This window comes from Oncorhynchus gorbuscha, linkage group LG11 (genome assembly GCF_021184085.1).
Source record: "Oncorhynchus gorbuscha isolate QuinsamMale2020 ecotype Even-year linkage group LG11, OgorEven_v1.0, whole genome shotgun sequence".
Lineage (NCBI taxonomy): Eukaryota > Metazoa > Chordata > Actinopteri > Salmoniformes > Salmonidae > Oncorhynchus > Oncorhynchus gorbuscha.
In genome coordinates, this window is record NC_060183.1 from 72113692 (window position 1) to 72140023 (window position 26332).

Consider the following 26332-nt stretch of genomic DNA (forward strand, 5'->3'; position numbering starts at 1 on the left):
GAGACATTAAGCTGACAGTGACATACTTTTATTTTGAAGACAAACCACAAATTCCACTACTGTGCCTAATTCTTATTGTGGCTAGCTTCACAACACATAACCCGGTCCGGTCGAGCCTCACTAGCCAGATGAAGCTAGCTGGTTGCTTATAACGTTAGCTTTGGGCAACAGTTTTAAGTAGCTGGCTAGCTATTTATTTTCATGAACTGAAGAGCAATTTCAATAGGCGAATAACAAATGGCTAATAGCTAATACTTACTCACAAAGATTCCTAAATCATTGCTAAGAATAATGAAAATGACTGCAGTTTCTACTGGTCATTGTTTTCAGGCTGGTTGTATTGATGTTAGCTAGGTACCAAGCTAAAGCTAACTACCCCAGAAGTTGCAGTCGAACAACTGATGCTTTATTACCAACTTCGGTATTGTAAACACATTGTTCGTGGCCGGTGTTTGCTTGCAATGAATTCCATTACCTTGGCTTTCATGGGTTTCGCCTCTGAGTTGTCTCGCTGAAATGTTGTTACTCTTTTAAATGACTGCTTGACTTGTTGACTGCTTGATTCACACAGCAGACATTGTGGGCTAGTTGCACATATAGCAAAAAGTTTTATGTGGCGTCATTACGTCATGTACAGTGGGGCAAAAAAGTATTTAGTCAGCCACCAATTGTGCATGTTCTCCCACTTAAAAAGATGAGAGAGGCCTGTAATTTTCATCATAGGTACACTTCAACTATGACAGATAAAATTAGATTTTTTTTCTCCAGAAAATCACATTGAAGGATTTTTTATGAATTTATTTGCAAATTATGGTGGAAAATAAGTATTTGGTCAATAACAAAAATGTTTCTCAATACTTTGTTATATACCCTTTGTTGGCAATGACAGAGGTCAAACGTTTTCTGTAAGTCTTCACAAGGTTTTCACACACTGTTGCTGGTATTTTGGCCCATTCCTCCATGCAGATCTCCTCTAGAGCAGTGATGTTTTGGGGCTGTTGCTGGGCAACACGGACGTTCAACACCCTCCAAAGATTTTCAATGGGGTTGAGATCTGGAGACTGGCTAGGCCACTCCAGGACCTTGAAATGCTTCTTACGAAGCCATTCCTTCGTTACCTGGGCGGTGTGTTTGGGATCATTGTCATGCTGAAAGACCCAGCCACGTTTCATCTTCAATGCCCTTGCTGATGGAAGTAGGTTTTCACTCAAAATCTCACGATACTTGGCCACATTCATTCTTTCCTTTACACGGATCACTCGTCCTGGTCCCTTTGCAGAAAAACAGCCCCAAAGCATGATGTTTCCATCCCCATGCTTCACAGTAGGTATGGTGTTCTTTGGATGCAACTCAGCATTCTTTGTCCTCCAAACACGACCAGTTGAGTTTAAACCAAAAAGTTTTATTTTGGTTTCATCTGACCATATGACATTCTCCCAATTTTCTTCTGGATCATCCAAATGCTCTCTAGCAAACTTCAGACTGGCCTGGACATGTACTGGCTTAACCAGGGGGACACGTCTGGCACTGCAGGATTTGAGTCCCTGGCGGCGTAGTGTGTTACTGATGGTAGGCTTTGTTACTTTGGTGCCAGCTCTCTGCAGGTCATTCACTAGGTCCCCCCATGTGGTTCTGGGATTTTTGCTCACCGTTCTTGTGATCATTTTGACCCCACGGGGTGAGATCTTGCGTGGAGCCCCAGATTGAGGGAGATTATCAGTGTTCTTGTATGTCTTCCATTTCCTAATAATTGCTCCCACATTTGATTTCTTCAAACCAAGCTGCTTACCTATTTCAGATTCAGTCTTCCCAGCCTGGTGCAGGTCTACAATTTTGTTTCTGGTGTCCTTTGACAGCTCTTTGGTCTTGGCCATAGTGGAGTTTGGAGTGTGACTGTTTGAGGTTGTGGACAGGTGTCTTTTATACTGAAAATAAGTTCAAACAGGTGCCATTAATACAGGTAACAAGTGGAGGACAGAGGAGCCTCTTAAATAATAAGTTACTGTGAGAGCCAGAAATCTTGCTTGTTTGTAGGTGACCAAATACTTATTTTCCAACATAATTTGCAAATAAATTCATAAAAAATCCTACAATGTGATTTTCTGGATTTTTTTTCTAATTTTGTCTGTCACAGTTGAAGTGTACCTATCATGAAAATTACAGACCTCTCTCATCTTTTTAAGTGGGAGAACTTGCACAATTGGTGGCTGACTAAATATTTTTTTGCCCCACTGTACCTACGCTATGTAGGTATGCACGTCAGCTTTGACATTGGTTTTCCACATCGGCATTAAACTAGACATCGGCCGATACCGATGTTTGCATTTTTAGCTAATATTGTCCGATTCCGATATGTTCACCGATTGAAATCGTGCATCCCTACTTTAAATGCAACAATGTTTTACACACATTATTTTCAAAGAGAAAACAACATGGACCCCCCCCCCCCTTTATCCACTTTGTTACATTACAGCCTTGGGGGGGGGGGTGACTGATGGGTCGCTGGTTCGGGTCCCTGTTCGGGTCCCTGTTTTTGACTTTGTGGGAGATCTGTCGACATGCCCTTGAGCAGGGTGTTGACCCTGGTTGCTTCTGTGTGTCTCTCTGGATGGGAGTCTGTTAGATGACTAATGTGATGTAGATGTTGAGCGTAGATGTTGAGCAGCTTCACTGCAAGTAGATTGTATATTTTATATATTCAATAAAAAAATAAAATGTAACAAGCAATGAGATCGAAGGAATTGCTTGTAGAGGTCCGAGACAGGATTGTGAGGCAGAGATCTGGGGAAGGGTACCAAAAAATGTATGTAGCATCGAAGGTCCCCAAGAACATGGTGGTCTCCATCATTCTTACATAGAACATTTACATTTACATTACATTTAAGTCATTTAGTTTGAGAACCATTCACATGACATCCAGACAGTCACTTAACAATAGTGCATCTAAAACTTAGGGGGTGGGGTGAGAGGGATTACTTAACCTATCCTAGGTATTCTGTCCAAGGTGGTGATTGACTCAAGTTTGTTCCACCATTGGGGGCCAGGGCAAACAGTTTTGACTGGGCTGAGCGGGAGCTGTAAGTGGTAGGGAGGCGAGCAGGCCAGAGGTGGATGAACGTGCCCTTGTTTGGGTGTAGGGCCTGATCAGAGCCTGGAGGTACCAGGTGCCGTTCCCCTCAGAACACCATGGTCTTGTACACTGGAAGCCAGTGGAGCTGACGTGAGAGAAGAAGTTTGGAACCACCAAGACTCTTCCTAGAGCTAGCTGTCCAGCCAAACTGAGCAATTAGGGGAGAAGGGCCTTGGTCAGGGAGGTGACCAAGAACCCAATGGTCACACTGACAGAGCTCCAGAGTTCCTCTGCGGAGAAGGGAGGACCTTCCAGAAGGACAACCATCTCTGCAGCACTCCACCAATCAGACCTTTATGGGACAGTGGCCAGACGGAAGCCACTCCTCAGTAAAAGGCACATGTCAGCTTGTTTGGAGTTTGCTAAAAGGCACCTAATGGACTCTCAGACCATGAGAAACAATATTCTAGTAGTGGAATTTTCCATGAAAATAAAAAAAGTGACACAAATGGTTACAAGTGGTGGAATCATGCCATATTTATTGTGGAGAAATTAAATGGGGTATCAGTCTATTCGGTAATAATAATATAATAATAATAATAATAATAATAATAATAATAATAATAATATAATAATAATAATATAATATAATAATAATAATATATGCCATTCGGTGACACCCACAGAACACAATTGTGAAGAGTTTACGCAAATATTACCGTTTTAGCTCTTATTTCAGGACTTTGTGGGAAATCACTTCGCCAGTCAGCCTATTGTGCATATTGACATTCATATTGCACTGTACCGCCTTACCTTAGGGTTGGAGATCAATGAAATGGGGTATCAGTCTACTCAGTACCCAAGTGCTTTTTCCCCAAAGTCCCCCTCAGAGTTATCAGACTCCAAAACATACACATTGTATTGTTTTTCCTCTGGAATAGTGTTCAATGCACATTGTAGGTTGACTGGTACAATAAATGTGGCTCATTTCACAGTGGTTTCAGAGTCCCGCAATAAGAGCTAAAAAGCTCATGTTCTGTGGGTGAGTAGACTAATGCCTGTGTCATTGGGCAGAGCCAGGTATCAAAAGGGGGATGGGTAAATTGTGGTCTAGGATAGGATGGGGACTATTGGATAAGAAACTAATAATTAAAAAATGTAGCTAACAAATGGGCATAGAAGTTAAAGATATAATCAGATAAAACATATGAGAAATTGTTTGTTAACCAAGCCTGTATGTCCAGGATTTTATGCATTACAGGTGAACTACAGGTGAAGTCACTCAATCCAGTCCCAGAGGCTTGGGGACCATAGAAGACCCCTGGTGACAGCTAGCTGAAAGAGCTACCCAGATTCATATCGCACGGCGGGAGGGTAAGACACTTTTTCACTGTCGGACAATAAACAGTGTTCGGGAGAAGAACTGGAATTAACAGAATTCCGGGGGCCATCTCTCGAATGAAGTAACCCTCCCTGTCCTGTCACCCCTGTTTTTGTTCATAGAAGTGAAGATGTGTCTGGCTCTGGCTAAGTGATGTGTATTTTGTTCCAAAATAAGCATAAGAGATCCCTAGATCTGGGTAGACAGGAAGTTAGAGTAGAGATTACATGATAACCGATTTCGGACAGTTCTAGGATTGGAGAAGAGGGTATCCTTATAGCATAGGGGATCCCACAAAGGTGAATAGGTTTTCCATGATATGGGGAAACCTGGGAGCACTGTTGAACTTTGTAAAGGTGATGAAATCCTACTAACCATCAAAACTATTAAGCTCTCTGATGCAGGCACTCACACCCTCGGACTACAAAGGACGAGGACAGACATGATGGGTGTGTTTTCTATTAAGGTGCTGCCAAAACCGGAGGTCACAGACGAACCACACTCCTCTACCACCACTGTGTTAAAAAATACCATTCAGGTAATTAATGTTAGAGACTATTCGGCTATTGATCAATTAGGCACTGAGACTGGTTTTGATGGTAGGGACAATTTGTGGCTGTCTTATATGAGGTACACAGCTAAAACCCTGAGAAGAAAGGACTGCATTATTTGTAGTCATGCTAGACCTGTTCTGGCTACACACCCATTTGCTGTAGGAGAAGGAGAGGGGTGGTTGTGTATTCTGAGAAGTTTTTACCAGGTTAAGCCCAATTCAACCCTCTGTTCCTCTTTGAGCCTTGTGTTTCCTGCAGTACCTCCTCATCGGGCCTCTTGGGGTGTTGAGGCATATGGGGGCAATTACAGTTGCATCACGGGTACAGGTAATGGCATTGATTATGGGAGATTACCTGAAGCTGATTGCAGTAGTAACATAACCATTAATTCCACTTGGCCAGTTACAGGCCTAAACCAAACTAGTGGTCTGGCTGATGTGAGGTGGATGTGTGGAGCCAAAAGAGTGCTGAGACCCATTCTTAGAGGAGAATGGCAAGGTACGTGTGGTCTGACCAGTTTGATAATTCCACTGACCATTGTTGATGTTACTGCTGAACAGCTGTTGGGTTCTGTATCCAGGGGACCTGAAAACATTCCATCCCATGGGAGACATAGACGTAGTGCTCCATGGACAGAGGATGTAGTTGACATACAAACTAACCTGTTGGGAGTGCCCGTGGGGGTTCCTCATGAGTTTCAGGCCTTGGGTAGGAATGATGGACTCTGGCACTTACTGTTATGCAGGTGAATGAGGACCCAAAAGCGACTTAACGGAAACAGAGTCTTTATTCCAGTCTTAGACAAAAGCGATAATCCTGGATATCATCAAGGCAAATGCAAACACAGGAAAACTGAAATCCACTCGTCAGTAGAGAGGAATGACTGGAGACGCGACCACAGACTGCAGGTCGTTTCGGGAAGGCACCGGCCGTAGCTGACATTGACACCTGCTCACACGCAGCATCTGAAGAAGGTAAAACACGACAGAGCGGAACAAGGACACAGAACAGCGAACATCAAGCAAGGATCCGACAAGGACAGAAGCGGAAAACAGAGGGAGAAATAAGGACTCTAATCAGAGGGCAAAATAGGGGACAGGTGTGAAAGAGTAAATGAGGTAGTTAGGAGAATAAGGAACAGCTGGGAGCAGGAACGGAACGATAGAGAGAGAGAGACAGAGAGGGAGAGAGGGAGGGGGAGAGAGAGGGATAGAAAGAGGGAAAGAACCTAATAAGACCAGCAGGGGGAAACGAACAGAAGGGGAAGCACAAGGACAAGACATGACAATATATGACAAAACATGACACTTACTACCTATTATGGGTCCAGCCATGGTGGATGCTAGGCAGACTGCATGGATTAATTATATCTACTATAATCAACAGCGTTTTGTGAATTACTCCCGTGATGCACTCACTGGTATGTCTGAACAGCTTGAGGCCACATTTGGGGTTTCCAGACAGAATAGACTTGCCTTGGATATGCTTCTTGCCAGTCAGGGGGACGTCTGCAAGATGTTCGGTAAACAATGTTGCACGTATATTCCTAATAATACCAGTCCAGATGGTGGTATATCTAAGGCGGGGGGGGGATGGAGGAGTCTGTTCTCTTGGCCTGGTTTGGTAAGTACACTGGTATGGTGGTTACTGGATTTCTGACCCTAATTCTTGTATTATTTGTTATTGATGTGATGTGCTGCTTGCATCATACCGTGTTTTAAGAAGTCTGTTACAGATGTGATGAAGGCTTCAGGGAGGATGGGACTGACTGAGGATGACACATGGTATGCTGTGGGTGAGGTAGTAGAATACATTTTACACCACCACAGTTCCTTGTTATACATTTTTATGATAGGTTCTCTTTCCAGTATGTTTGTTCTCCCTGTTGTGAAGTTTAGAGACCCTGGGTGGCAAGGAGCCCACCTGGTACAGGATAGGAGTAGCTGAGAGGACCAGATGGTTTCTAATAATTCTTTACTCTGTTTTCCATGACCAAAGTTGTATCCTATATCTTACATGTCAATAAACAATAAAGTTTTATCCTGTTTTTGATAAGTGACACCCTTGTGGGTGTCAAAAGGGGGACTTAAATTTCACACCATTTTCTTTTGTTCTGTTTTTGAATGAGCTGTTGTTCTCCGCTCTGTTAAATAAGGGTTGTAAGTTCCTAGGTGGCTGGTAGCCAATCTAGTACATAGTGGGATCAAATGGAGGACATGAAGGTATTTTCAACTTTGCAACTGTTATATGATTCATTGCTGAATTTTTGTTCACACCCTTGGGTTTGTGAAAAAGGGGGATTGTTGGATCCTGTATTTTACATTATAGCCATTACCATATATATGATTGAATATTATCTGCTGTTGCCTTGTGTGGATGTATGTATGTGTTATGCAACCTAGTTGATTTGAAACATTGTTAAAAGTATCAGGGCCATGGGACTTTCTCATGATGGAAAAATACAGAGTAGCATGAAGACTAACTGTTCAAATGAGTTAGAAGGGAGGGAACATTCAGAGCGGGATGTTGCGAGAACAAGCGGTCTTTTGTTAGATAACAGGAGCCAGGTGCGAGATAACGGTATGGATCAGTTTTTGCAGCCATTTTAGTGTTGTGCGGCTGCTGCTGCATTCCATGTATTTCGCTCACTCACTACTAGAGTTATATCTAAGGCCCGAGTAGGTAGAGGGGGATCCAGTTGCTTATATTGATTAAGCTTCTCCATTGTATGTCGTGTCCCATCTGGGATGGGAAGAGGGGGCATTGCGGTCTTTGTGGGCCATTTCCGTATAGACTTACCTTGTTTAGGCTATTTTTTTCCTTTTTGGATTATGTTTTTGTTTTTGCTTGGAGTAATGTATCTGGACTATATCACATCTCTTAGGAGATGTGAAGAGAGGGAATCACAAAACTTTTCCTTCTGGGAAAAGTTTTTTTGTGTCTGGATCCAGTTAGGTTGTGTCACGTCTCTGGGGAGACGTGAAGAGATGGATTTGTAAGGAAGTGCTATTTCTTATGCAGGTGACCAGCTTACTGCTATTGCATTGTTATAACTGAGACAACACATAGCAACGTATTTTCACAGTAAAGCATGTTGGGTCCCCTACAGGATAGCTCCCACACACACACACACTAACTGCCAGGCCAGCGCACACACCAAATCTCCCTTTAGCTGAACATTGTGTGACGGCGGGATTCTAGAGTGACGGACGGCCCAGCTGAGCCAATGCAAGAAGACTACCTCCAGCCTGAACCAATCCGAAGAACCAATCTTCTAGAATCAACCTACTTTCTGTTCTGTATAAATTGTGTGTGTAACGGTTAACTCTCTCTCTTTCCTGCTGGTCTTATGGGCTAACGGAAGGGCCGTAATTACGCTGTACCAGATATCTTTACTCTGAATAAACTGTCGCTTGTCGTACAATTTTACCACCTTGTCTGAATCGATCCTTGACCAGCTCACCCTTCTACATATCCTTTTATCAACAGTAATCGATGTGAAATAACTACTAATGATCGTGTTAAATTATGTGATGTGCAGTCATATTTATGTCCTGATTAGTCTGCAAGCTTATTTGACACACAAAGACGAGAATGGCGCTCAAAACCTGGCTACGCAGCTTGTTGACGCGCGAGCAGTTTGGAAGAAATTGAAGGCTGAAGCGCAAGAGGCGAAAGATGACGCAGAGATCCAAGTAGACTGCCTCCCCCTACAACACCATGGCTGTGACCCTTCTGGACACAACACGGGACCAAAGATCTCATGTTCAAAGTCTGATCCGGGCTGTGCCATCCATGCCAATGAGAGGCTGTAAAGAGACAGTGATACTGTTGTCTTGGTCAAGAGACTCTCTACTCTTCTACCAAACCTACCCTACTCCATTGTTTTTTGTTTATACTTTCCCAATAAAGTTTTTGTTTATAAAAATAAAAAAAACGTTTGGAAGAAATTATTCAATAACATGCATGTCTACATTTATTATGCAACGCTTGCCAGCGGTGTGGTCAGCATGTAACATGCATACGTCCGCATGTTGATTTTGTCCATCCACACCAGATGTGATCAGGACACGCAGGTTGAAATATCAAAACAAACTCTGAACCAACTATATTATTTTGGGGACAGGTGGAAAAGTATTAAACATTCATAGCAATATAGCTACCTTGCTTGCTGTTGATAGCTAATTTGTCCTGGGATATAAACTTTGGTTTGATGTTTTACCTGAAATGCACAAGGTCCTCTACTCTGACAATTAATCCACGGATAAAAGGGTTACCCAAGTTTTTCTAGTAATCTCTCCCACTTCAGGCTTCTTCTTCTTTGTACTTTATATGGCGGTTGGCAACCAACTTTAAGGTGCATTACCACCATCGATTGGACTGGAGTGTAGAACTAAGTTAATCTTTCAATCACCCACATGGGTATATGCCTCTAAAAACCAATGAGGAGATGGCACGTGGGTATATGCCTCTAAAAACCAATAAGGAGATGGCGCGTGGGTATATGCTGCTAAAAACCGACGGGGGAGGAGGGACTTGCAGCGCGTCACAAATAGAACCTAGTTCCATTTTTAGCGCCTGATGCGGGCAGCAATCAACACTGTGCGTAAGAAGGAAGACATTCTCCTCCCTCATGTGGTATCCTTCCTGCAGGCTCATCCTGACATGACCCTCCAACATGACAATGCCACAAGCAATACTGCTCGTTCTGTATACTGCAATACTGCTTGTTCTGATTTCCTGCAAGACAAGAATGTCTCACGCCCTGACTTTAGATATCTCTGTATTCTATATATTTTGGTTAGGTCAGGGTGTGACTAGGGTAGGTACTCTAGGGTTATTTGTATGTCTAGGGTTTTTGTATGTCTAGGGTTTTGTATGTCTAATTTGTTTTTTAAAATCTATGTTGGCCTGATATGGTTCCCAATCAGAGACAGCTGTTTATTGTTGTCTCTGATTGGGGATCAAATTTAGGCAGGCCTTTTTCCCACTTTCTGGTGTGGGATCCTGTCTATGTGTATTTGCCTGTCAGCACTATATTGTATAGCTTCACGTTTCGTTTGTTATTTTGTTAGGTGTACATTCTTTTAATAAAGAGAATGTACGCATACCACGCTGCGCCTTGGTCTCCTTCATACGACGAACGTGACAGAATGTCAGTGTTCTGCCATGGCCAGCGAAGAGCCCGGATCTCAAACCCATTGAGCACGTCTGGGACCTGTTGGATTGGAGGGTGAGGGCTAGGATCATTCCCCCAGAAATGTCCGGGAACTTGCAGATGCCTTGGTGGAAGAGGGGGGTAACATCTCACAGCAAGAACTGGCAAATCTGGTGCAGTCTATGAGGAGATGCACTGCAGTACTTAATGCAGCTGGTGGCCACACCAGATACTGACTGTTACTTTTGATTTTGATCCCCCCCTTTGTTCAGGGACACATTATTCAATTTTTGTTAGTCACATGTCTGTGGAACTTGTTTAGTTTATGTCTCAGTTGTTGAATCTTGTCATCTTCATACAAATATTTACACATGTTAAGTTTGCTGAAAATAAACGCAGTTGACAGTGAGAGGACGTTTCTTTTTTTGCTGAGTTTATAACTGTGGCTCCTTCCACCTTCAAATAAAAGGCAAGACAGCCAATCATGGAGAATAGTAAGACACTTCATTATATCTATAACCATGATATATTTTTTGTCCTCGTGTGTCTGTGCATGTTTTTCAATATAAAGTACAGCCACTTAGTGTGGACACCAAGTGAGGCCACACACAGATTCCTGTTGAACATGGTATCTTTAACTACATTATTTTCTCAAAAAGTCTTCCTCCAATTCATCCCTCTCTTTCCTTTTCCCTTAATCTGCTAGGTGATATCAGCTGTGTTGGTGAACCCCTCCCACATCTGAACTGGCTACATAGAGGGAACAGCATAATCAGAGGTGAAAGGTCACTTGGTTGGGTCAAGTATTATTAAAGAGATGCTTTATATTTAAATACAGATTGATGTAGTTGTCCCAGAGTTAATGATCCAAGGTCAGATTTGCATTTCACTTCCTGATGATTATGACTGACAGTGTTAGAATTTTAAAAAGCACGAGGCATAAACATGATCTCTCTCTCTCTCTCTCCATCTGTCTCTTGTCTGCAGGTATGTTTTGATGTGAGAGAGGATGCCAACCCCCAGTTCCATCATCGCCACCTCACCCGCTCTTAAAACTTCTTATGGGCAGGTGGGACGGTAGCGTCCCACCTGGCCAACATCCAGTGAAATTGCAGAGCGTGAAATTCAAACTACAGAATTATAAATATTTTCATAATATCACAAGTGTAATATATCAACATAAAGCTTAAATTCTTGTTAATCCAGCCGCTGTGTCAGATTTTAGAAAGGCTTTACAGCGAAAGCACACCATGCGATTATCCGAGGACAGCGCCCCCGCGTACAAAAGCATGAAAAACATATTTCAACCAGGCAGGTGTGCCACGAAAGTCAGAAATAGCATTATTATAAATGCCTCACCTTTGATGATCTTCTGTTGGCACTCCAAAAGGTCCCAGATAAATCACAAATTTTCATTTTGTTCGATAATTTCCTTCGTTATATACATAAAAACTCAGTTTAGCTGGCGTGCTTCAGTCAATAATCCACCCATTTTCCCTCCATCAAAATGCATACAAATGAATCCACAAACGTTACTAATAAACTTTTCCAAACAAGTCAAACAATGTTTATAATCAAACCTTAGGTACCCTAATACGTACATAAATGAACAAATTTAAGACGGAGAATCGTTATTGTCCTTACCTGTAGAAAAAATACAGAAGAACGTGCTCTCTTCCACGCACTTGGAAACACTACAGCCAAAATGAGAGCCACCTAGAAAAACTACAATTTCTGGCTAATTTTTCCAAAACCAGCATGAAACTCTTTCTAAAGACTGATGACATCTAGTGGATGGAACTGCAATCTGGGAGGTAATTGATTTTCCCATAGACAGCCATTTCAATGAGTGCTGAGCTCAAAAAAAAAACATTCCAGATGGATTCTCCTCAGGTTTTCTGTTAAACTCACAGACATTATTTTAACAGTTTTGGAAACTTTAGAGTGTTTTCTATCCAATACTAGCAATTATATGCATATTCTAGCTTCTGGTCCTGAGTAACAGGCAGTTTACTTTGGGCACACTTTTCATCCGGACTTGAAAATACTGCACCCTACCCAAGAGAGGTTAAGATAACCTTCGTGCCGACTGGGAGCCCAAGGCTGGTTAGGAGACACCACTAGAGACAGTATTATATACTTGTGATGAACAGAGAATATTAGTTAGCACTGTGATTCATTAATTATATTCTTTCTTCCCTGCTCCCCTGTTCTTACCTTTTTCCCTTTCTGTCTTTTACTCCTCCCTCACCACCACCTCTTTCTTCCTCTGTTTTTATAATGCACACCAGATGTGCATTGATGTACAAATTGAACTTGTATTTATAATATTGTATTAAAATTATAATATTTATAATGCATGTATTATGTATATATACACTTGGATAATTAACTTCTTTAAATAAAGCGTTTCACATTCTCTACTGGTTGAAATTAAGTCTCATTTGATTAAATACTACACTAATTCTGTGTTTATCAGATCATTGCAGATTAAAGAAATTAGATATTGAGATGAACTGGTTTTAGAGTATTTACATGATGCATAGGAAGTGTAGTGTACTGTTTTTAAAAATTATATTTCTGTATATATGAATGACAAATAAGCCATTAACTAGTTATACCATGTTTCTAGTCTATTTCATAGTTACAGTGTGTAACCATTGATGTCCCAGGAACAAGATTGGTAAACACTATTGAAGTGCATAATTCCAATACTTACATGCAGACACAGCATCATTCAAAGACTGGAATTTGATACTCCTGTTATTGGATATGACTGAAAAATAATCTCAAAGACCTTCATAACTGAACTGCACCTTTATTGGTGAAGGTAGAATACATGATCAGTGAATATATTAAATGTACAGGCTACAATGTGGGGATCCCATACATATATATATACAGTGGTGGGACCAGGTCATTGTTTTACAAGTCACAGGTAAGTCTCAAGTGTTCGCACAACGAGTCCCAAATCAAGTGAAGACCAAATCAAGACAGGCAAGTCCGAGTCAAGTCAAGACCGACAAGTCTCAAGTCCTAAACTTGGAGTTTTGAGTCCTAAACAAATCATAATGTGCTCTTCACCAAATGTAATACCATTGCATATTTTTAACAAGAGTAATTGTATATTACGCAAATCATGAATGCTTTTAAATATATATATATATGTATTACTTTCCAAATAAACTTTATATTACCATGGAAATACATGTGTAGCCATGAGAAAGACCCCCATAGCGATTGCCTATTGAGGATCGCTAAGAGGCGCAACCGGGCGATGTGGGCTTGTACATCAATCAAATCAAATGTATTTATATAGCCCTTCGTACATCATCTGATAATCTCAAAGTGCTGTACAAAAACGCAGTCTAAAACCCCAAACAGCAAGCAATGCAGATGTAGAAGCACGGTGGCTAGGAAAAACTCCCTAGAAATGCCAAAACCTAGGAAGAAACCTAGTGGGGCGCCAACCCAGACACAATCGCCAAACCTTAACACACACACACTCTCTGTGTGTGGTTACAGGAGGCCAACGTATGTCACTGGTTATAGGAACAGCAGTAACATCAGGCAGGATTTATCAACTGCCTAGCCAGTTGTGGCTTAATCTTGGGTGCAATGTTCACGTTCTCGCACTGACTGACGGTGTGGAACGTTACTTTAGCCTACATGCTACACTAGGAAAGATATACATTATATAGCTGTCGGCTGTATTAGTCGTGACTTACCGTTCTTTGTGCAGCTTCAAATGTCGACCAAAGTTGGAAGTTGTTGCGCCTCCGTCTGTAATTTTCTTTGCACATGTTTTGAAAGTTGCAATCCGGTATTTTGTTGATACAGAGTAGTCTTTATATCCGAAATTAATAATTTGGGGTATCATCTTTCCAAGGGCTCCATCTGAATTCACCCTTTTTTTAATAGCATCAATTTTTAGATCTGGGCTTGGGGAGGGTATCAAGTCAGTTCGAGTCAAAAGGCTCAAGTCCAAGTTAAGTCACGAGTTATTGATGCTAAAGTCAAAGTTGAGTTGCAAGTCATCATATTTGTGACTCCACACCTCTGTGTATATAGGACTTGCATCCTTGGCACAAAGTTATATTACATTCAACTCAATCAATAGGCTTCATTAATGTCATTCAGACTGTTTTGAAGTTGATACAACTGGTTATGATAGCTGAGGTTCATAGCTAGGCTCTGAACTAATATGTATATGAAACGCTTAGGATCCATAGACAGATCGGCTACATAGCTAGCTACGCATCCATAGGCATACAGATATTTTTTATCAGGAAACTCTCCATTAATAGAAGATAAAAGAGCGTAATTAATATTTTGTCTACATTGAACTCCCTTAATTTCTGCATGACAAACTACCTTTACACCCACAGCTCTGTCGATTAATTTGAGAGTGGTAATTTATAGCAGCATGAGGGGTAGTCTGTTAGTGCACGACTTTGGGGATTTTCCCGGGGCACATGTGCAGGGAAAGGCACTGACAGCCGAGTCGCGTAGGCGGTAGCAGAACTATAAAATCGGATGTATTTCAATAAGAAGATAAAACGTTACTTTAGACATCGTAGTGGTGGTTTGATATGGATAAGTGCGCAAGGAACAGCGAGATTCCTCACGATACGTTGATTTCAATGGCGCAGCAAGAGTCGGTTGTGCTTTTGCTCAAACACTGTCAAGAAATGAAGCGACAGGAGAGTCGCTTGCGTCTTGTCACGTTATTCTTGGTTCTGGGTTGTGCAGCTGTATTTGTCTTTACGCAGCGTGTGAATAGAGACCGTAATGAGAAGGTAAGCAATGCGACATCCATATGTTTTAACGGGGCACAGAGATGCCGGAGAGCTTTATCATTGGATTTTAATGGAGCTTTAACTTTCATTACTGTGGGTGACCATTAATAATTAACTTGTGTTTGTAGGATTCATTCACACATGCAGAATACTCACGACAGCAAGCTATAGGTATGTAACTATTTCGTATGATATGTCTTCCATAGTACATTACTTTGATTTGATGATTTAAGCCTCGAGAGGCGCGTCTATCAGCAGCGTAAAGCAAGCATGCGCTGATCGTTGTTTTCTTTTTCCTACCAGATCGTCAAGGACAGAACCTGAAGCCAAACGCTCACCTGACAAGTATGTCTTAGTAAAGCGTGTTTTTATATATATATATATGCATGCATGTGAATGGACCGGATGTGTGGGTTTGCAACTTTGTAAAGAAAAGTTTGCTGATTTATACCAATTCCTCTTGTTATACAATTGTATTATCTCATGTAGCCTAGATGTGCCTTTATGATTCTCTTTTAGGAACCACATGCTTTTTGGATATCACTGAGAAATCCCTAGTGTATGGGTATGGTGTTATTCACATGCCTCATCAAACTTACTGTTTAGTTTGCAATTAGGCTATAGTGTGCACATTGAGCTGGTAATATTGTGCAAGGGCATCAGTCAGGAATGTTGGCTTTTTGTGTGTTGAATATCAAGTGGATATATTTCCAGAATCACGATCGTTTATATATTTCCTCTGGTCCTCTCCATCTTCTCCTACCTCCAGCATCATCAAGGTGCAACTCCGTGCCTGACGATTACATCCAATGGGAACACCAGGAAACTGGCTTGGTGCACATGCAAAATTTCACCTATGATGAGAAGAAGCATGCTCTGGTTGTCCCTCAGGGAGGCCGATACTTTGTCTACGTAGGGGTCAACTTTCGAATGCCGCATAAAGACAAGGTATCTGGCGAGATCCATTTTCTTAGCCTGAAAGTCCTGAAATTCTCCAATAGATATCCAGATAATTGCACTATCATGGAAGTCAAGGATAGCATACCAGATAATAGGAGAGAAGCGAGGACTGTGTACACGGGACAGGTGGTTACTCTGGAGGAAGGGGACCTCCTGAGGGTGTCCATTAATGAAGACAATTATGAACTGATTGACTGTTCAGCAGAGACTTCCATGTATATTGGTGCTTTTCTCCTCTAGACAAGGAGAACATGTCTATTCCAAAAATATGCAGTCTGTGTGGATTTATATGATTTATTTCCATGCTTACTTTTAGTAGGACCAGTGCATGTTTCAAGGCACATTTTAAAATCCTTGTGGATACAATGCTCCTGTAACATGCAGGTATTAGTTAAGGCTTTCCTTCTGATAAAGCTGACCTTATTTCAGGGTGGCAGGTAGCCTAGTGGTAGGGCATTGGACTAGTAACCGAAAGGTTGCTAGATCAAATCCCCAAGCTGTCAAGGTAAAAATCTGTTGTTCTGCCCCTGAACAAGGCAGTTAAACCCACTGTTCCTAGGCCATCATTGTAAATAAGAATTTGCTAAGCTGACATGCCGTGTTAAATAAATATGTTCATAGTATGTACTGTTTGCTACACATTTCCTTTCTTGATCAAGATTAATCAATAATTGTTGTTAAATGAAATAACTTATTATGATTTTATAAAGTGGGGTCAATTCCTAACTCAACATGTTGCCTAATTCTTGAACGCATGAGTTTTGTGCAAGAGTCAACGTAGGATTTGACCCTTGGGCTACAGCCGCTACAGACATATGACGTTTTTATTTTTGTGTCCCTCAAAAACTCAAGTAAATTATTTTCAGACGAGTTGCATACACATCTCTTGTCCATCACCTGTCAATGGATTACTCCCATACAAACCCATTGGCTCAATTAGCAATTTTCTAACACAAGATCTTTGTGTGGCCGTAGCCCTAGGGAAAGGTATTGAACTCCCTTTACTGTATGTTATTCTGCCTGGAAGCAGAAGGTATTTTTGTAATTTGGGTGAATTATCCCTTTAAATATGTTACCAAGTAAACACTTTATATTGACCTTTCTGTGAATAAAGTATTTAATTTCTGTAAATAACAAATTTCTACTTTGGGATTCTTCCTTGAATGAAAGAGAAACCTGAGGCAAAGCAGTGAAAGTTGGATAGATGACAATTGAACTCTTCCTGTGCGTGGGTTCCTAAGTGTGAATCCTGGCCTGAAAAGGTTGTGTCATCATCCCTGGAAGTTTTCCATTTCTTAGTCAGTGGATGTGTGTAATGGAAAGATGTTTCTACACTGCAGTTAAATGGATGACTCGTTCTCCTCTGATCTTAAACATAATTAATCACTCCGCATGGTTTACCTAACTACTGAGGGGTATATTAGAAAGCATGATCAACAAGTTAGCCAGCTAACTTTGATAAGCAACCAGAAATAACTATAGATTTTCTGGTTAAGTAAAACAGCTAAACTTCGGTATGTGTTTTTGTTTGTTGAAACAATTAGACTATGCCCATTTCAAGCTTATCTTTAAAGTTATATCAGAACATTTAGTTAAGTTAGCTGGCAAACTCCTTTATCCTCCTTTGTAGTATACCCCTCTGGTCTCCCCTTCATGATAAGCTATTGCCACATACATTTTTGGACTTTTAAATTAGTGATATATACCCATTGAATATAACAGTTGAGTGTTTGAATCTCATCACGGACAACCTTATCATTTTAGCTAATTAACAACTACTTACTACTTTTTAGATACTTTGCAACTACTTAACATGTTAGCTAAACCTTTCCCCAACTCTAACCTTAACCCTTAACCTATCTCCTAAGCCTAACCTTAATCTAACTAACGTTAAATTGGAATTCGTAACATATCATATGCTTTGCAAGTTCATAACGTAATGTATGAAATGTAATTCATAACATATCATATGAAATGGATGATGGACATCCACAAATGAATGCATAGCTTACCAAACATAACACATACTAATTGGAGTGTCCCGGATTTATGTTTACTATGTTATGCCAATGACAGGAACGAACTGCAAAAATCCCTGAAGCTGGAGACTCATATCTCCCTCACTAGCTTTAAGCACCAGCTATCAGAGCAGCTCACATATCACTGCACCTGTACATAGCCCATCTATCTACCTACCTCATCCCCATACAGTATTTATTTATCTTGCTCCTTTGCACCCCAGTATCTCTACTTACACATTCATCTTCTGCACATCTACCATTCCAGTGTTTAATTGCTATATTGTAATTACTTTGCCACCATGGCCTATTTATTGCCTTTAACTCCCTTATCTTACCTCATTTGCACTCACTGTATATAGACTTTTTATTTTATTTTGTTCTACTGTTTTATTGACTATGTTTAGTTTATTCCGTGTGTAACTCTGTGTTGTTGTATGTGTCGAATTGCTATGCTTTATTTTGGCCAGGTCGCAGTTGCAAATTTGTTCTCAAACTTGTTCTCAACTAGCCTACCTAGTTAAATAAAGGTGCTTTTTTTTAAAACACTGCCACAGGGATTTTGGCCCACTCCTCCATATAGACCTTCTCCAGATCCTTCAAGTTTCGGGCTGTCGCTGGGCAATACGGACTTTCAGCTCCCTCCAAAGATTTTCTATTGGGATCAGGTCTGGAGACTGGCTAGGCCACTCCAGGATCTTGAGGTGCTTCTTACGGAGCCACTCCTTAGTTGCCCTGGCTTTGTGTTTCGAGTCGTTGTCATGCTGGAAGACCCAGCCACGACCCATCTTCAATGCTCTTACTGAGGGAAGGACGTTGTTGGCCAAGATCTCACAATACATGGCCCCATCCATCCTCCCCTCAACACGGTGCAGTCATCCTGTCCCCTTTGCAGAAAAGCATCCCCAAAGAATGATGTTTCCTCCTCCATGCTTCACGGTTGGGATGGTGTTCTTGGGGTTGTACTCATCCTTCTTCTTCCTCCAAACACGGTGAGTGGAGTTTAGACCAAAAAGCTCTATTTTTGTCTCATCAGACCACATGACCTTCTCCCATTCCTCCTCTGGATCATCCAGATGGTCATTGGCAAACTTCAGACGGGCCTGGACATGCGCTGGCTTGAGCAGGGGGACCTTGCGTGAATTTTAATCCATGACGGCGTAGTGTGTTACTAATGGTTTTCTTTGAGACTGTGGTCCCAGCTCTCTTCAGGTCATTGACTAGGTCCTGTCGTGTAGTTCTGGGCTGATCCCTCACCTTCTTCATTATCATTGATGCCCCACAAGGTGAGATCTTGCATGGAGCCCCAGACCGAGGGTGATTGACCATCATCTTGACCTTCTTCCATTTTCTAATAATTGCGCCAACAGTTGTTGCCTTCTCACCAAGCTGCTTGCCTATTGTCCTGTAGCCCATCCCAGCCTTGTGCAGGTCTATAATTGTATCCCTGATGTCCTTACACAGCTCTCTGGTCTTGGCCATTGTGGAGAGGTTGGAGTCTGTTTGATTGAGTGTGTGGACAGGTGTATTTTATACAGGTAACGAGTTCAAACAGGTGCAGTTAATACAGGTAACGAGTGGAGAATAGGAGGGCTTCTTAAAGAAAAAATAACAGGTCTGTGAGAGCCGGAATTCTTACTGGTTGGTAGTTGATCAAATACTTATGTCATGCAATAAAATGAAAAAGAATTACTTAAAAATCATACAATGTGATTTTCTGGATTTTTGGGAAAACCTGCAAAATCGGCAGTGTATCAAATAGTAGTTCTCCCCACTGTATCTATCTGTATATTTCAGTTTAATAATAACTCTGTATGTCAAAAGGGAATTTGAACTAATGACATCACTTGTACAATGGAAATTCAAACAGCACTTGCCGTTCCAAACGTGAATCTTAACTACACCCTAAGGAACAGTTGAAGTGGACAACGTCAGAGGTGATTGTTATTAATGGTCGTAGAGTGATGGAAAAATACTGTTTAATTAACTTAGCCACAGTTGTCCAAAGGAAGTGACAGATGGCTCACATCTGACCATCATTCCTTTCCCAGTGTTAAACAATTAACGCGAAAGGCAAATGAAGAGCCTTGTTATTAAAAATAACCCAGTGTGGCTATAATAGGGTTGTGTGGGTAAAGACACGCTGGTGGGCATGTCTGCCTGTATCTATAATGGCTGCCTGTGTCTCTACTCCAGCATGGAAAAGGGTGTTCCCCTCTGGTGTACAGCACACTAGGTCGCTACAGACAACGTCATCTCTTAATTCTCATCAATCATTGATGACATAACGGTTTGATATATGGACAGTTAAGAATGTCAGCAGCACCTTGTGACTATTAGTCTATAGAGAAAGCTAGACCAACAACTTTCTGCAATAACACTGCAACTCAATGCCATGAACGACAGTTGGCTTAAGATCTCAGGGAAGGTGATATCACTGATGTACTCTAGCCAACACGCTATTGTTTCACCTCCACTACATTAACCGCCCGTTGACGTCCTCCTATTCCTCTGAACCTCAGCAGCCGGGCAGGGTCTTATTGTTGCTCTTTTTTATTATTCTTTATGTATTCGGGGGACAACAACATTGAGCGCATGGTCTTATTCCAAAGGGTATCCTGATCTCAACAATACAATGTAAAACAAATCAACATTATTTATGAAAAACATCTACAGTCCACAGCTACTAGGTCCTCAATTAACACCCTTAACTGCCAGAGTGGCACCAGAACATCTAATTGTAATGAGTCCTGCAAATTGTTCCAGCAGTGAGGGGCATTAAAACTACATACAGATTTACCTAATTCTTTGGGGACCTGAGGAACCTCAAGAGTTAACCAACCCTATTTTTATACTTCAACAATGAAGATAGGTAAATAGGAAGCTTGTGTAGTAGAGCTTTGTAAACAAAAAGGGAATAGTGACGTGATCTACAGGACTTTAATGGGGACTAACCAACCTTTTGATACAGGATGCAGTAACGAGTATTAAAACTGTCACCTGTGATAAAGCGAAGGGCGCTATGGTAGACGGCACCCAAAGGTTTAAGAGTAGTGGCTGCTGCATTCTGGTAAATTGTGTCACCATAGTCAAGAACTGGCAGGAAAGTTGACTACAATCTGCTTCCTGCTGTTCAGGGAGAGGCAAGACCTATTTCTAAAAAAAGAAGCCCACTTTAAATCATAGCTTTTTAAGTAGCTCATCAGTATGTTTAAAAAAGTTAAATCCTTGTCAATCCAAAAGCCCAGATATTCATAGACTGGAACCCAACCGATTGGAGATCCATTCAATTAGTACATAGGTAATCCATCAACAATTTTGCCAGAATTAGAAAACAACATATATTTAGTCTTGACCACTGTCGTAATGTTGGTACAAAGCTCTACTACACAAGCTTCCTATTTACCTAATGTTGGTATCATTAATGTGACGACTGCTGTTAATCAAATAATGAACTATGTTTATAATTACGTGATTAAATTAACTCAGTAGCCTGGGGCACCATAGGTAAAGTTTGTTTTAATGAGTTACCATTCCATGAGTAAATCATTCCATACCACACCAATTGAGTTGGTTACTTATTTACTAACAAGCTAAATTATAATATAAGATACACATACACAAACACACAGTCTAGGCTATTGATTAGAACTTAGTACAAAGAAACAGGTCCCTAGTGGGCCAACACAATATGATACTTGTTACACAAAATGGGAATTTAGAAAGAGAGATTGCACGAGAGAAAAGCACACTTGGATACATTTATTAACTTTGCTTAGTTTAGCCCTAACACCTTGCCCCGAACTGTCGCTCTTATGGGTCAGAATATAATGAAATAATTACTCGTCGAAGGTCTCCGTTGTGGTCTCTCTTCGTGGACTGAGTTCCCGCCTTCTCCTCTAATGGCGGCACCTCTTTTGTCACCGGGTGTAAGTCTTTGATTGTTCACACGATGTCAGTGTCCTTTCTCTTCGTAGTCTGTTTCCTCGCCCTCGTTCTGTAAGAGGGTTCTTCTGAGGAAGGCTAATCAGCCATGTAAATTGTTCCAGCGTGGGAATGAAAGCAGTGTAGACACACGATTCCTTGGAGAGAATAACGGGGTGGTCCTGCTTGAATTCACCTTATTAGATACAGATACAGCTACTCAACCGTAGCGTTGATTGTTAAGAGGTTCCTTTGTCTTCTTCAACCCCGTGTTGCGTTTTGGGGTTGCGACTAATCGTAGACCTTGCCTGCAGCGCGTGGTCATCTAGTCTGAATTGTAAATTCTTAACTCACAAGTTTTATACCGTCGGGTCAGAAAGGGATGTTTCTGTCTTCATGGCAAGTTCTCTGGGGTATATCTAGTTACGAGGCAAGCTACAGTGCCTTGCGAAAGTATTCTGCCCCCTTGAACTTTGCGACTTTTTGCCACATTTCAGGCTTCAAACATAAAGATATAAAATTTTATTTTTTTTGTAAAGAATCAACAACAAGTGGGACACAATCATGAAGTGGAATGACATTTATTGGATATTTCAAACTTTTTTAACAAATCAAAAACTGGAAAATTGGGCGTGCAAAATTATTCAGCCCCCTTAAGTTAATACTTTGTAGCGCCACCTTTTCCTGCGATTACAGCTGTAAGTCACTTGGGGTATGTCTCTATCAGTTTTGCACATCGAGAGACCGAACTTTTTCCTATTCCTCCTTGCAAAACAGCTCGAGCTCAGTGAGGTTGGATGGAGAGCATTTGTGAACAGCAGTTTTCAGTTCTTTCCACAGATTCTCGATTGGATTCAGGTCTGGACTTTGACTTGGCCATTCTAACACCTGGATATGTTTATTTTTGAACCATTCCATTGTAGATTTTGCTTTATGTTTTGGATCATTGTCTTGTTGGAAGACAAATCTCCGTCCCAGTCTCAGGTCTTTTGCAGACTCCATCAGGTTTTCTTCCAGAATGGTCCTGTATTTGGCTCCATCCATCTTCCCATCAATTTTAACCATCTTCCCTGTCCCTGCTGAAGAAAAGCAGGCCCAAACCATGATGCTGCCACCACCATGTTTGACAGTGGGGATGGTGTGTTCAGGGTGATGAGCTGTGTTGCTTTTACGCCAAACATAACGTTTTGCATTGTTGCCAAAAAGTTCAATATTGCTTTCATCTGACCAGAGCACCTTCTTCCACATGTTTGGTGTGTCTCCCAGGTGGCTTGCGGAAAACTTTAAACAACACTTTTTATGGATATCTTTAAGAAATGGCTTTCTTCTTGCCACTCTTCCATAAAGGCCAGATTTGTGCAATATACGACTGATTGTTGTCCTATGGACAGAGTCTCCCACCTCAGCTGTAGATCTCTGCAGTTCATCCAGAGTGATCACGGGCCTCTTGGCTGCATCTCTGATCAGTCTTCTCCTTGTATGAGCTGAAAGTTTAGAGGGACGGCCAGGTCTTGGTAGATTTGCAGTGGTCTGATACTCCTTCCATTTCAATATTATCGCTTGCATAGTGCTCCTTGGGATGTTTAAAGCTTGGGAAATGTTTTTGTATCCAAATCCGGCTTTAAACTTCTTCACAACAGTATCTCGGACCTGCCTGGTGTGTTCCTTGTTCTTCATGATGCTCTCTGGCCTTTAACGGACCTCTGAGACTATCACAGTGCAGGTGCATTTATATGGAGACTTGATTATACACAGGTGGATTGTATTTATCATCATTAGTCATTTGGGTCAACATTGGATCATTCAGAGATCCTCACTGAACTTCTGGAGAGAGTTTGCTGCACTGGAAGTAAAGGGGCTGAATAATTTTGCACGCCCAATTTTTCAGTTTTTGATTTGTAATTCTTTTTTGAAATATCCAATAAATGTCATTCCACTTCATGATTGTGTCCCACTTGTTGTTGATTCTTCACAAAAATATACAGTTTTATATCTTTATGTTTGAAGCCTGAAATGTGGCAAAAGGTCGCAAAGTTCAAGGGGGCCGAATACTTTCGTAAGGCACTGTATCACAATGTACTTTGATCTCATTAGACAACTCAATTTCACAGTTCACTTTTACAAAAACATTCTCTTTGATATGGACATTTTCCACACAAGGCACGGTATGCAAACATCAGGTACATTTTATGAAAACTCTTCAAGTTACAATGTTTTCATTTTAACATGGTCATTTAACATTTAATAACATAACAAAAATGACAAAAATGTTCATATTACATTTATTGTTATTACCACCATTTTGGCTAATGAAATATATTGTTTCAAAGTCCATTTAGTGCATGTTACTGTTGTAACGGCGTTCGTCTGTTGAAAGAAGAGAGTCGGACCGAAATGCAGCGTGTTGGTTACTCATGACTTTAATGAATGAAAAACGCGGTACATGAAATAACTGAAACTAAATACAAAAACAATAGAACGGAACGTGAAACTAATTACAGCCTATCTGGTGACTACAACACAGAGACAGGTACAATCACCCACGAAATACAAAGCGAAACTATGGCTCCCTAAATACGGTTCCCAATCAGAGACAACGATAAGCACCTGACTCTGATTGAGAATCGCCTCAGGCAGCCAAGCCTAACAACACCCCTAATCAGCCGCGATCCCAAATAATACAAACCCCAATACGAAAACAACATATAAACCCATGTCACACCCTGGCCTACCCAAACATATAACAAAAACACAAAATACAATGACCAAGGCGTGACAACTGTTCTGAGGTAGATTCTCCATAGGCCCACACAAACATTCCAATCCTCCACACTGAGAGGACAAAGGATTCGTCTGCTGCCTTAAGATTTACAATGGGTGTGAGATGTCCCCCCTTCATTTCTCAGAACTAGAATAGACTGATGAGTTTCAGAAGAAAGTTCTTTGTTTCTGGCCATTTTGAACCTTTAATCGAACCCACAAATGCTGATGCCCCAGATAGTCAACTAGTCTAAAGAAGGCCAGTTTTATTGCTTCTTTAATCAGGACAACAGTTTTTAGCTGTGCTAACATAATTGCAAAAGGGTTTTCTAATGATCAATTAGCCTTTTAAATGGATAAACTTGAATTAGCTAACACAATGTGCCATTGGAACACAGGAGTGATGGTTGCTGATAATGGGCCTCCGTACGCCTATGTAGATATTCCATTAAACATCAGCCGTTTTCAGCTACAACAGTCATTTACAACATCAACAATGTCTACACTGTATTTCCGATCAATTTGATGTTATTTGAATGGACAAAAAACTTGCTTTTCTTTCAAAAACAAGGACATTTCTAAGTGACCCCAAACTTTTGAACGGTAGTGTAGTTGTGTGGTTGTGGTCAGTAATTGTGGTCAGTAGTTGTGTGGTCACTAGTTGTGTGGTCAATAGTTGTGTGGTTGTGGTCAGAAGTTGTGTGGTTGTGGTCAGTAGTTGTGTTTTTTATTTTATTTTTTATATGTAGTTCTGTCCTTGAGCTGTTCTTGTCTATTAATGTTCTGTATTATGTCATGTTTCATGTTTCATGTAGATCCCAGGAAGAGTAGCTGCTGCTTTTGCAACATCTTACGGGGATCCAAATAAAATGTAAATTAAAATACCAAACACAATCTAAAACATGTCTGTAGCACATGAACTACGGCCAACATGTTTTTCTCTCAATCCCCAGTATTCCACAAGGGAATGCAGGGAAGTTCTTACATTAGCTTGTTTGCACAACAGTTGGCAGGACTAGCCCAGACATGAGTAATGTGGGGGCGAAGTGAAATTGCTCTGACCTTTTTGTAATCTTGAGGAAAGACGGATGTTTATGATGAAAGAGTTTGAATGAGAGGGATTCTCTCTAGGGTATGACACGTGGTTCTGAAATAGAACTCCATTGGTTTTGAGTGACGCAAAGAGAGGAAACCTGACAGAAAAAAACAAGTTTTAACACCATCAGCCAGTGATGCACTGCTGATATGTGGGTGTTATGAGGGCTGATTATATTGCATGAATATTTAAAAAATCTGACTGATACTTTACAGGCTGGCAGTGTGGTGCAGATAAAAATGGAGTGATGTACTCGTGCCTTTTAGAGTTGGTTAAAATGTGGGCTGCAGTTGTAGGTTTTTAATAGGGGAATATGTCTGTGCTTAAGGATGACATAGCCAAGGCCAGGGTAGCATGTATAAGGAAAATAAAAGGGGTTCTACCACAGAACCGTGAGGAATGTCAAATTCAACCTTGGAATATTCCAATGAATAGTTACCCAGCTGAACTAATTAATAGTGCTCATAGAGGTATGATTTAAACCAGTTAAGAACCTGTCTTCGCCGAACAACTAAGCCTTCTGGTCTCTTAATAAGAATAGTATGATCAATAGTGTAAAAGGGAGAACTTAGTTCTAAAAGAATGAGAATAGAGACATGACCAGTCTTAGGA

The 26332-nt window shown here is 41.0% G+C and overlaps 1 protein-coding gene across 1 annotated transcript; it reads left to right on the top strand.

The window, feature by feature from the left end:
- The first annotated feature begins 14618 nt into the window (after positions 1 to 14618).
- On the top strand, positions 14619 to 17043 carry LOC124047951 (tumor necrosis factor ligand superfamily member 15). The gene is made up of 4 exons (XM_046368304.1): positions 14619 to 14962; positions 15091 to 15133; positions 15266 to 15307; positions 15732 to 17043. The coding sequence occupies exons 1-4, from the start codon at positions 14756 to 14758 to the stop codon at positions 16160 to 16162; spliced, it is 723 nt and encodes a 240-aa protein (XP_046224260.1). The 5' UTR covers positions 14619 to 14755; the 3' UTR covers positions 16163 to 17043.
- Positions 17044 to 26332: the final 9289 nt, after the last annotated feature.

What these genes read in the sequence shown, in the direction of transcription:
- LOC124047951 (XM_046368304.1), top strand. Translation starts at nt 14,756, where the DNA reads ATGGATAAGTGCGCAAGGAACAGCGAGATTCCTCACGATACGTTGATT. An exon ending in CTCACGACAGCAAGCTATAG is followed by an intron (nt 15,134 to 15,265) that starts GTATGTAACTAT and finishes TTTTCCTACCAG; the next exon opens with ATCGTCAAGGACAGAACCTG. An exon ending in GCCAAACGCTCACCTGACAA is followed by an intron (nt 15,308 to 15,731) that starts GTATGTCTTAGT and finishes TCCTACCTCCAG; the next exon opens with CATCATCAAGGTGCAACTCC.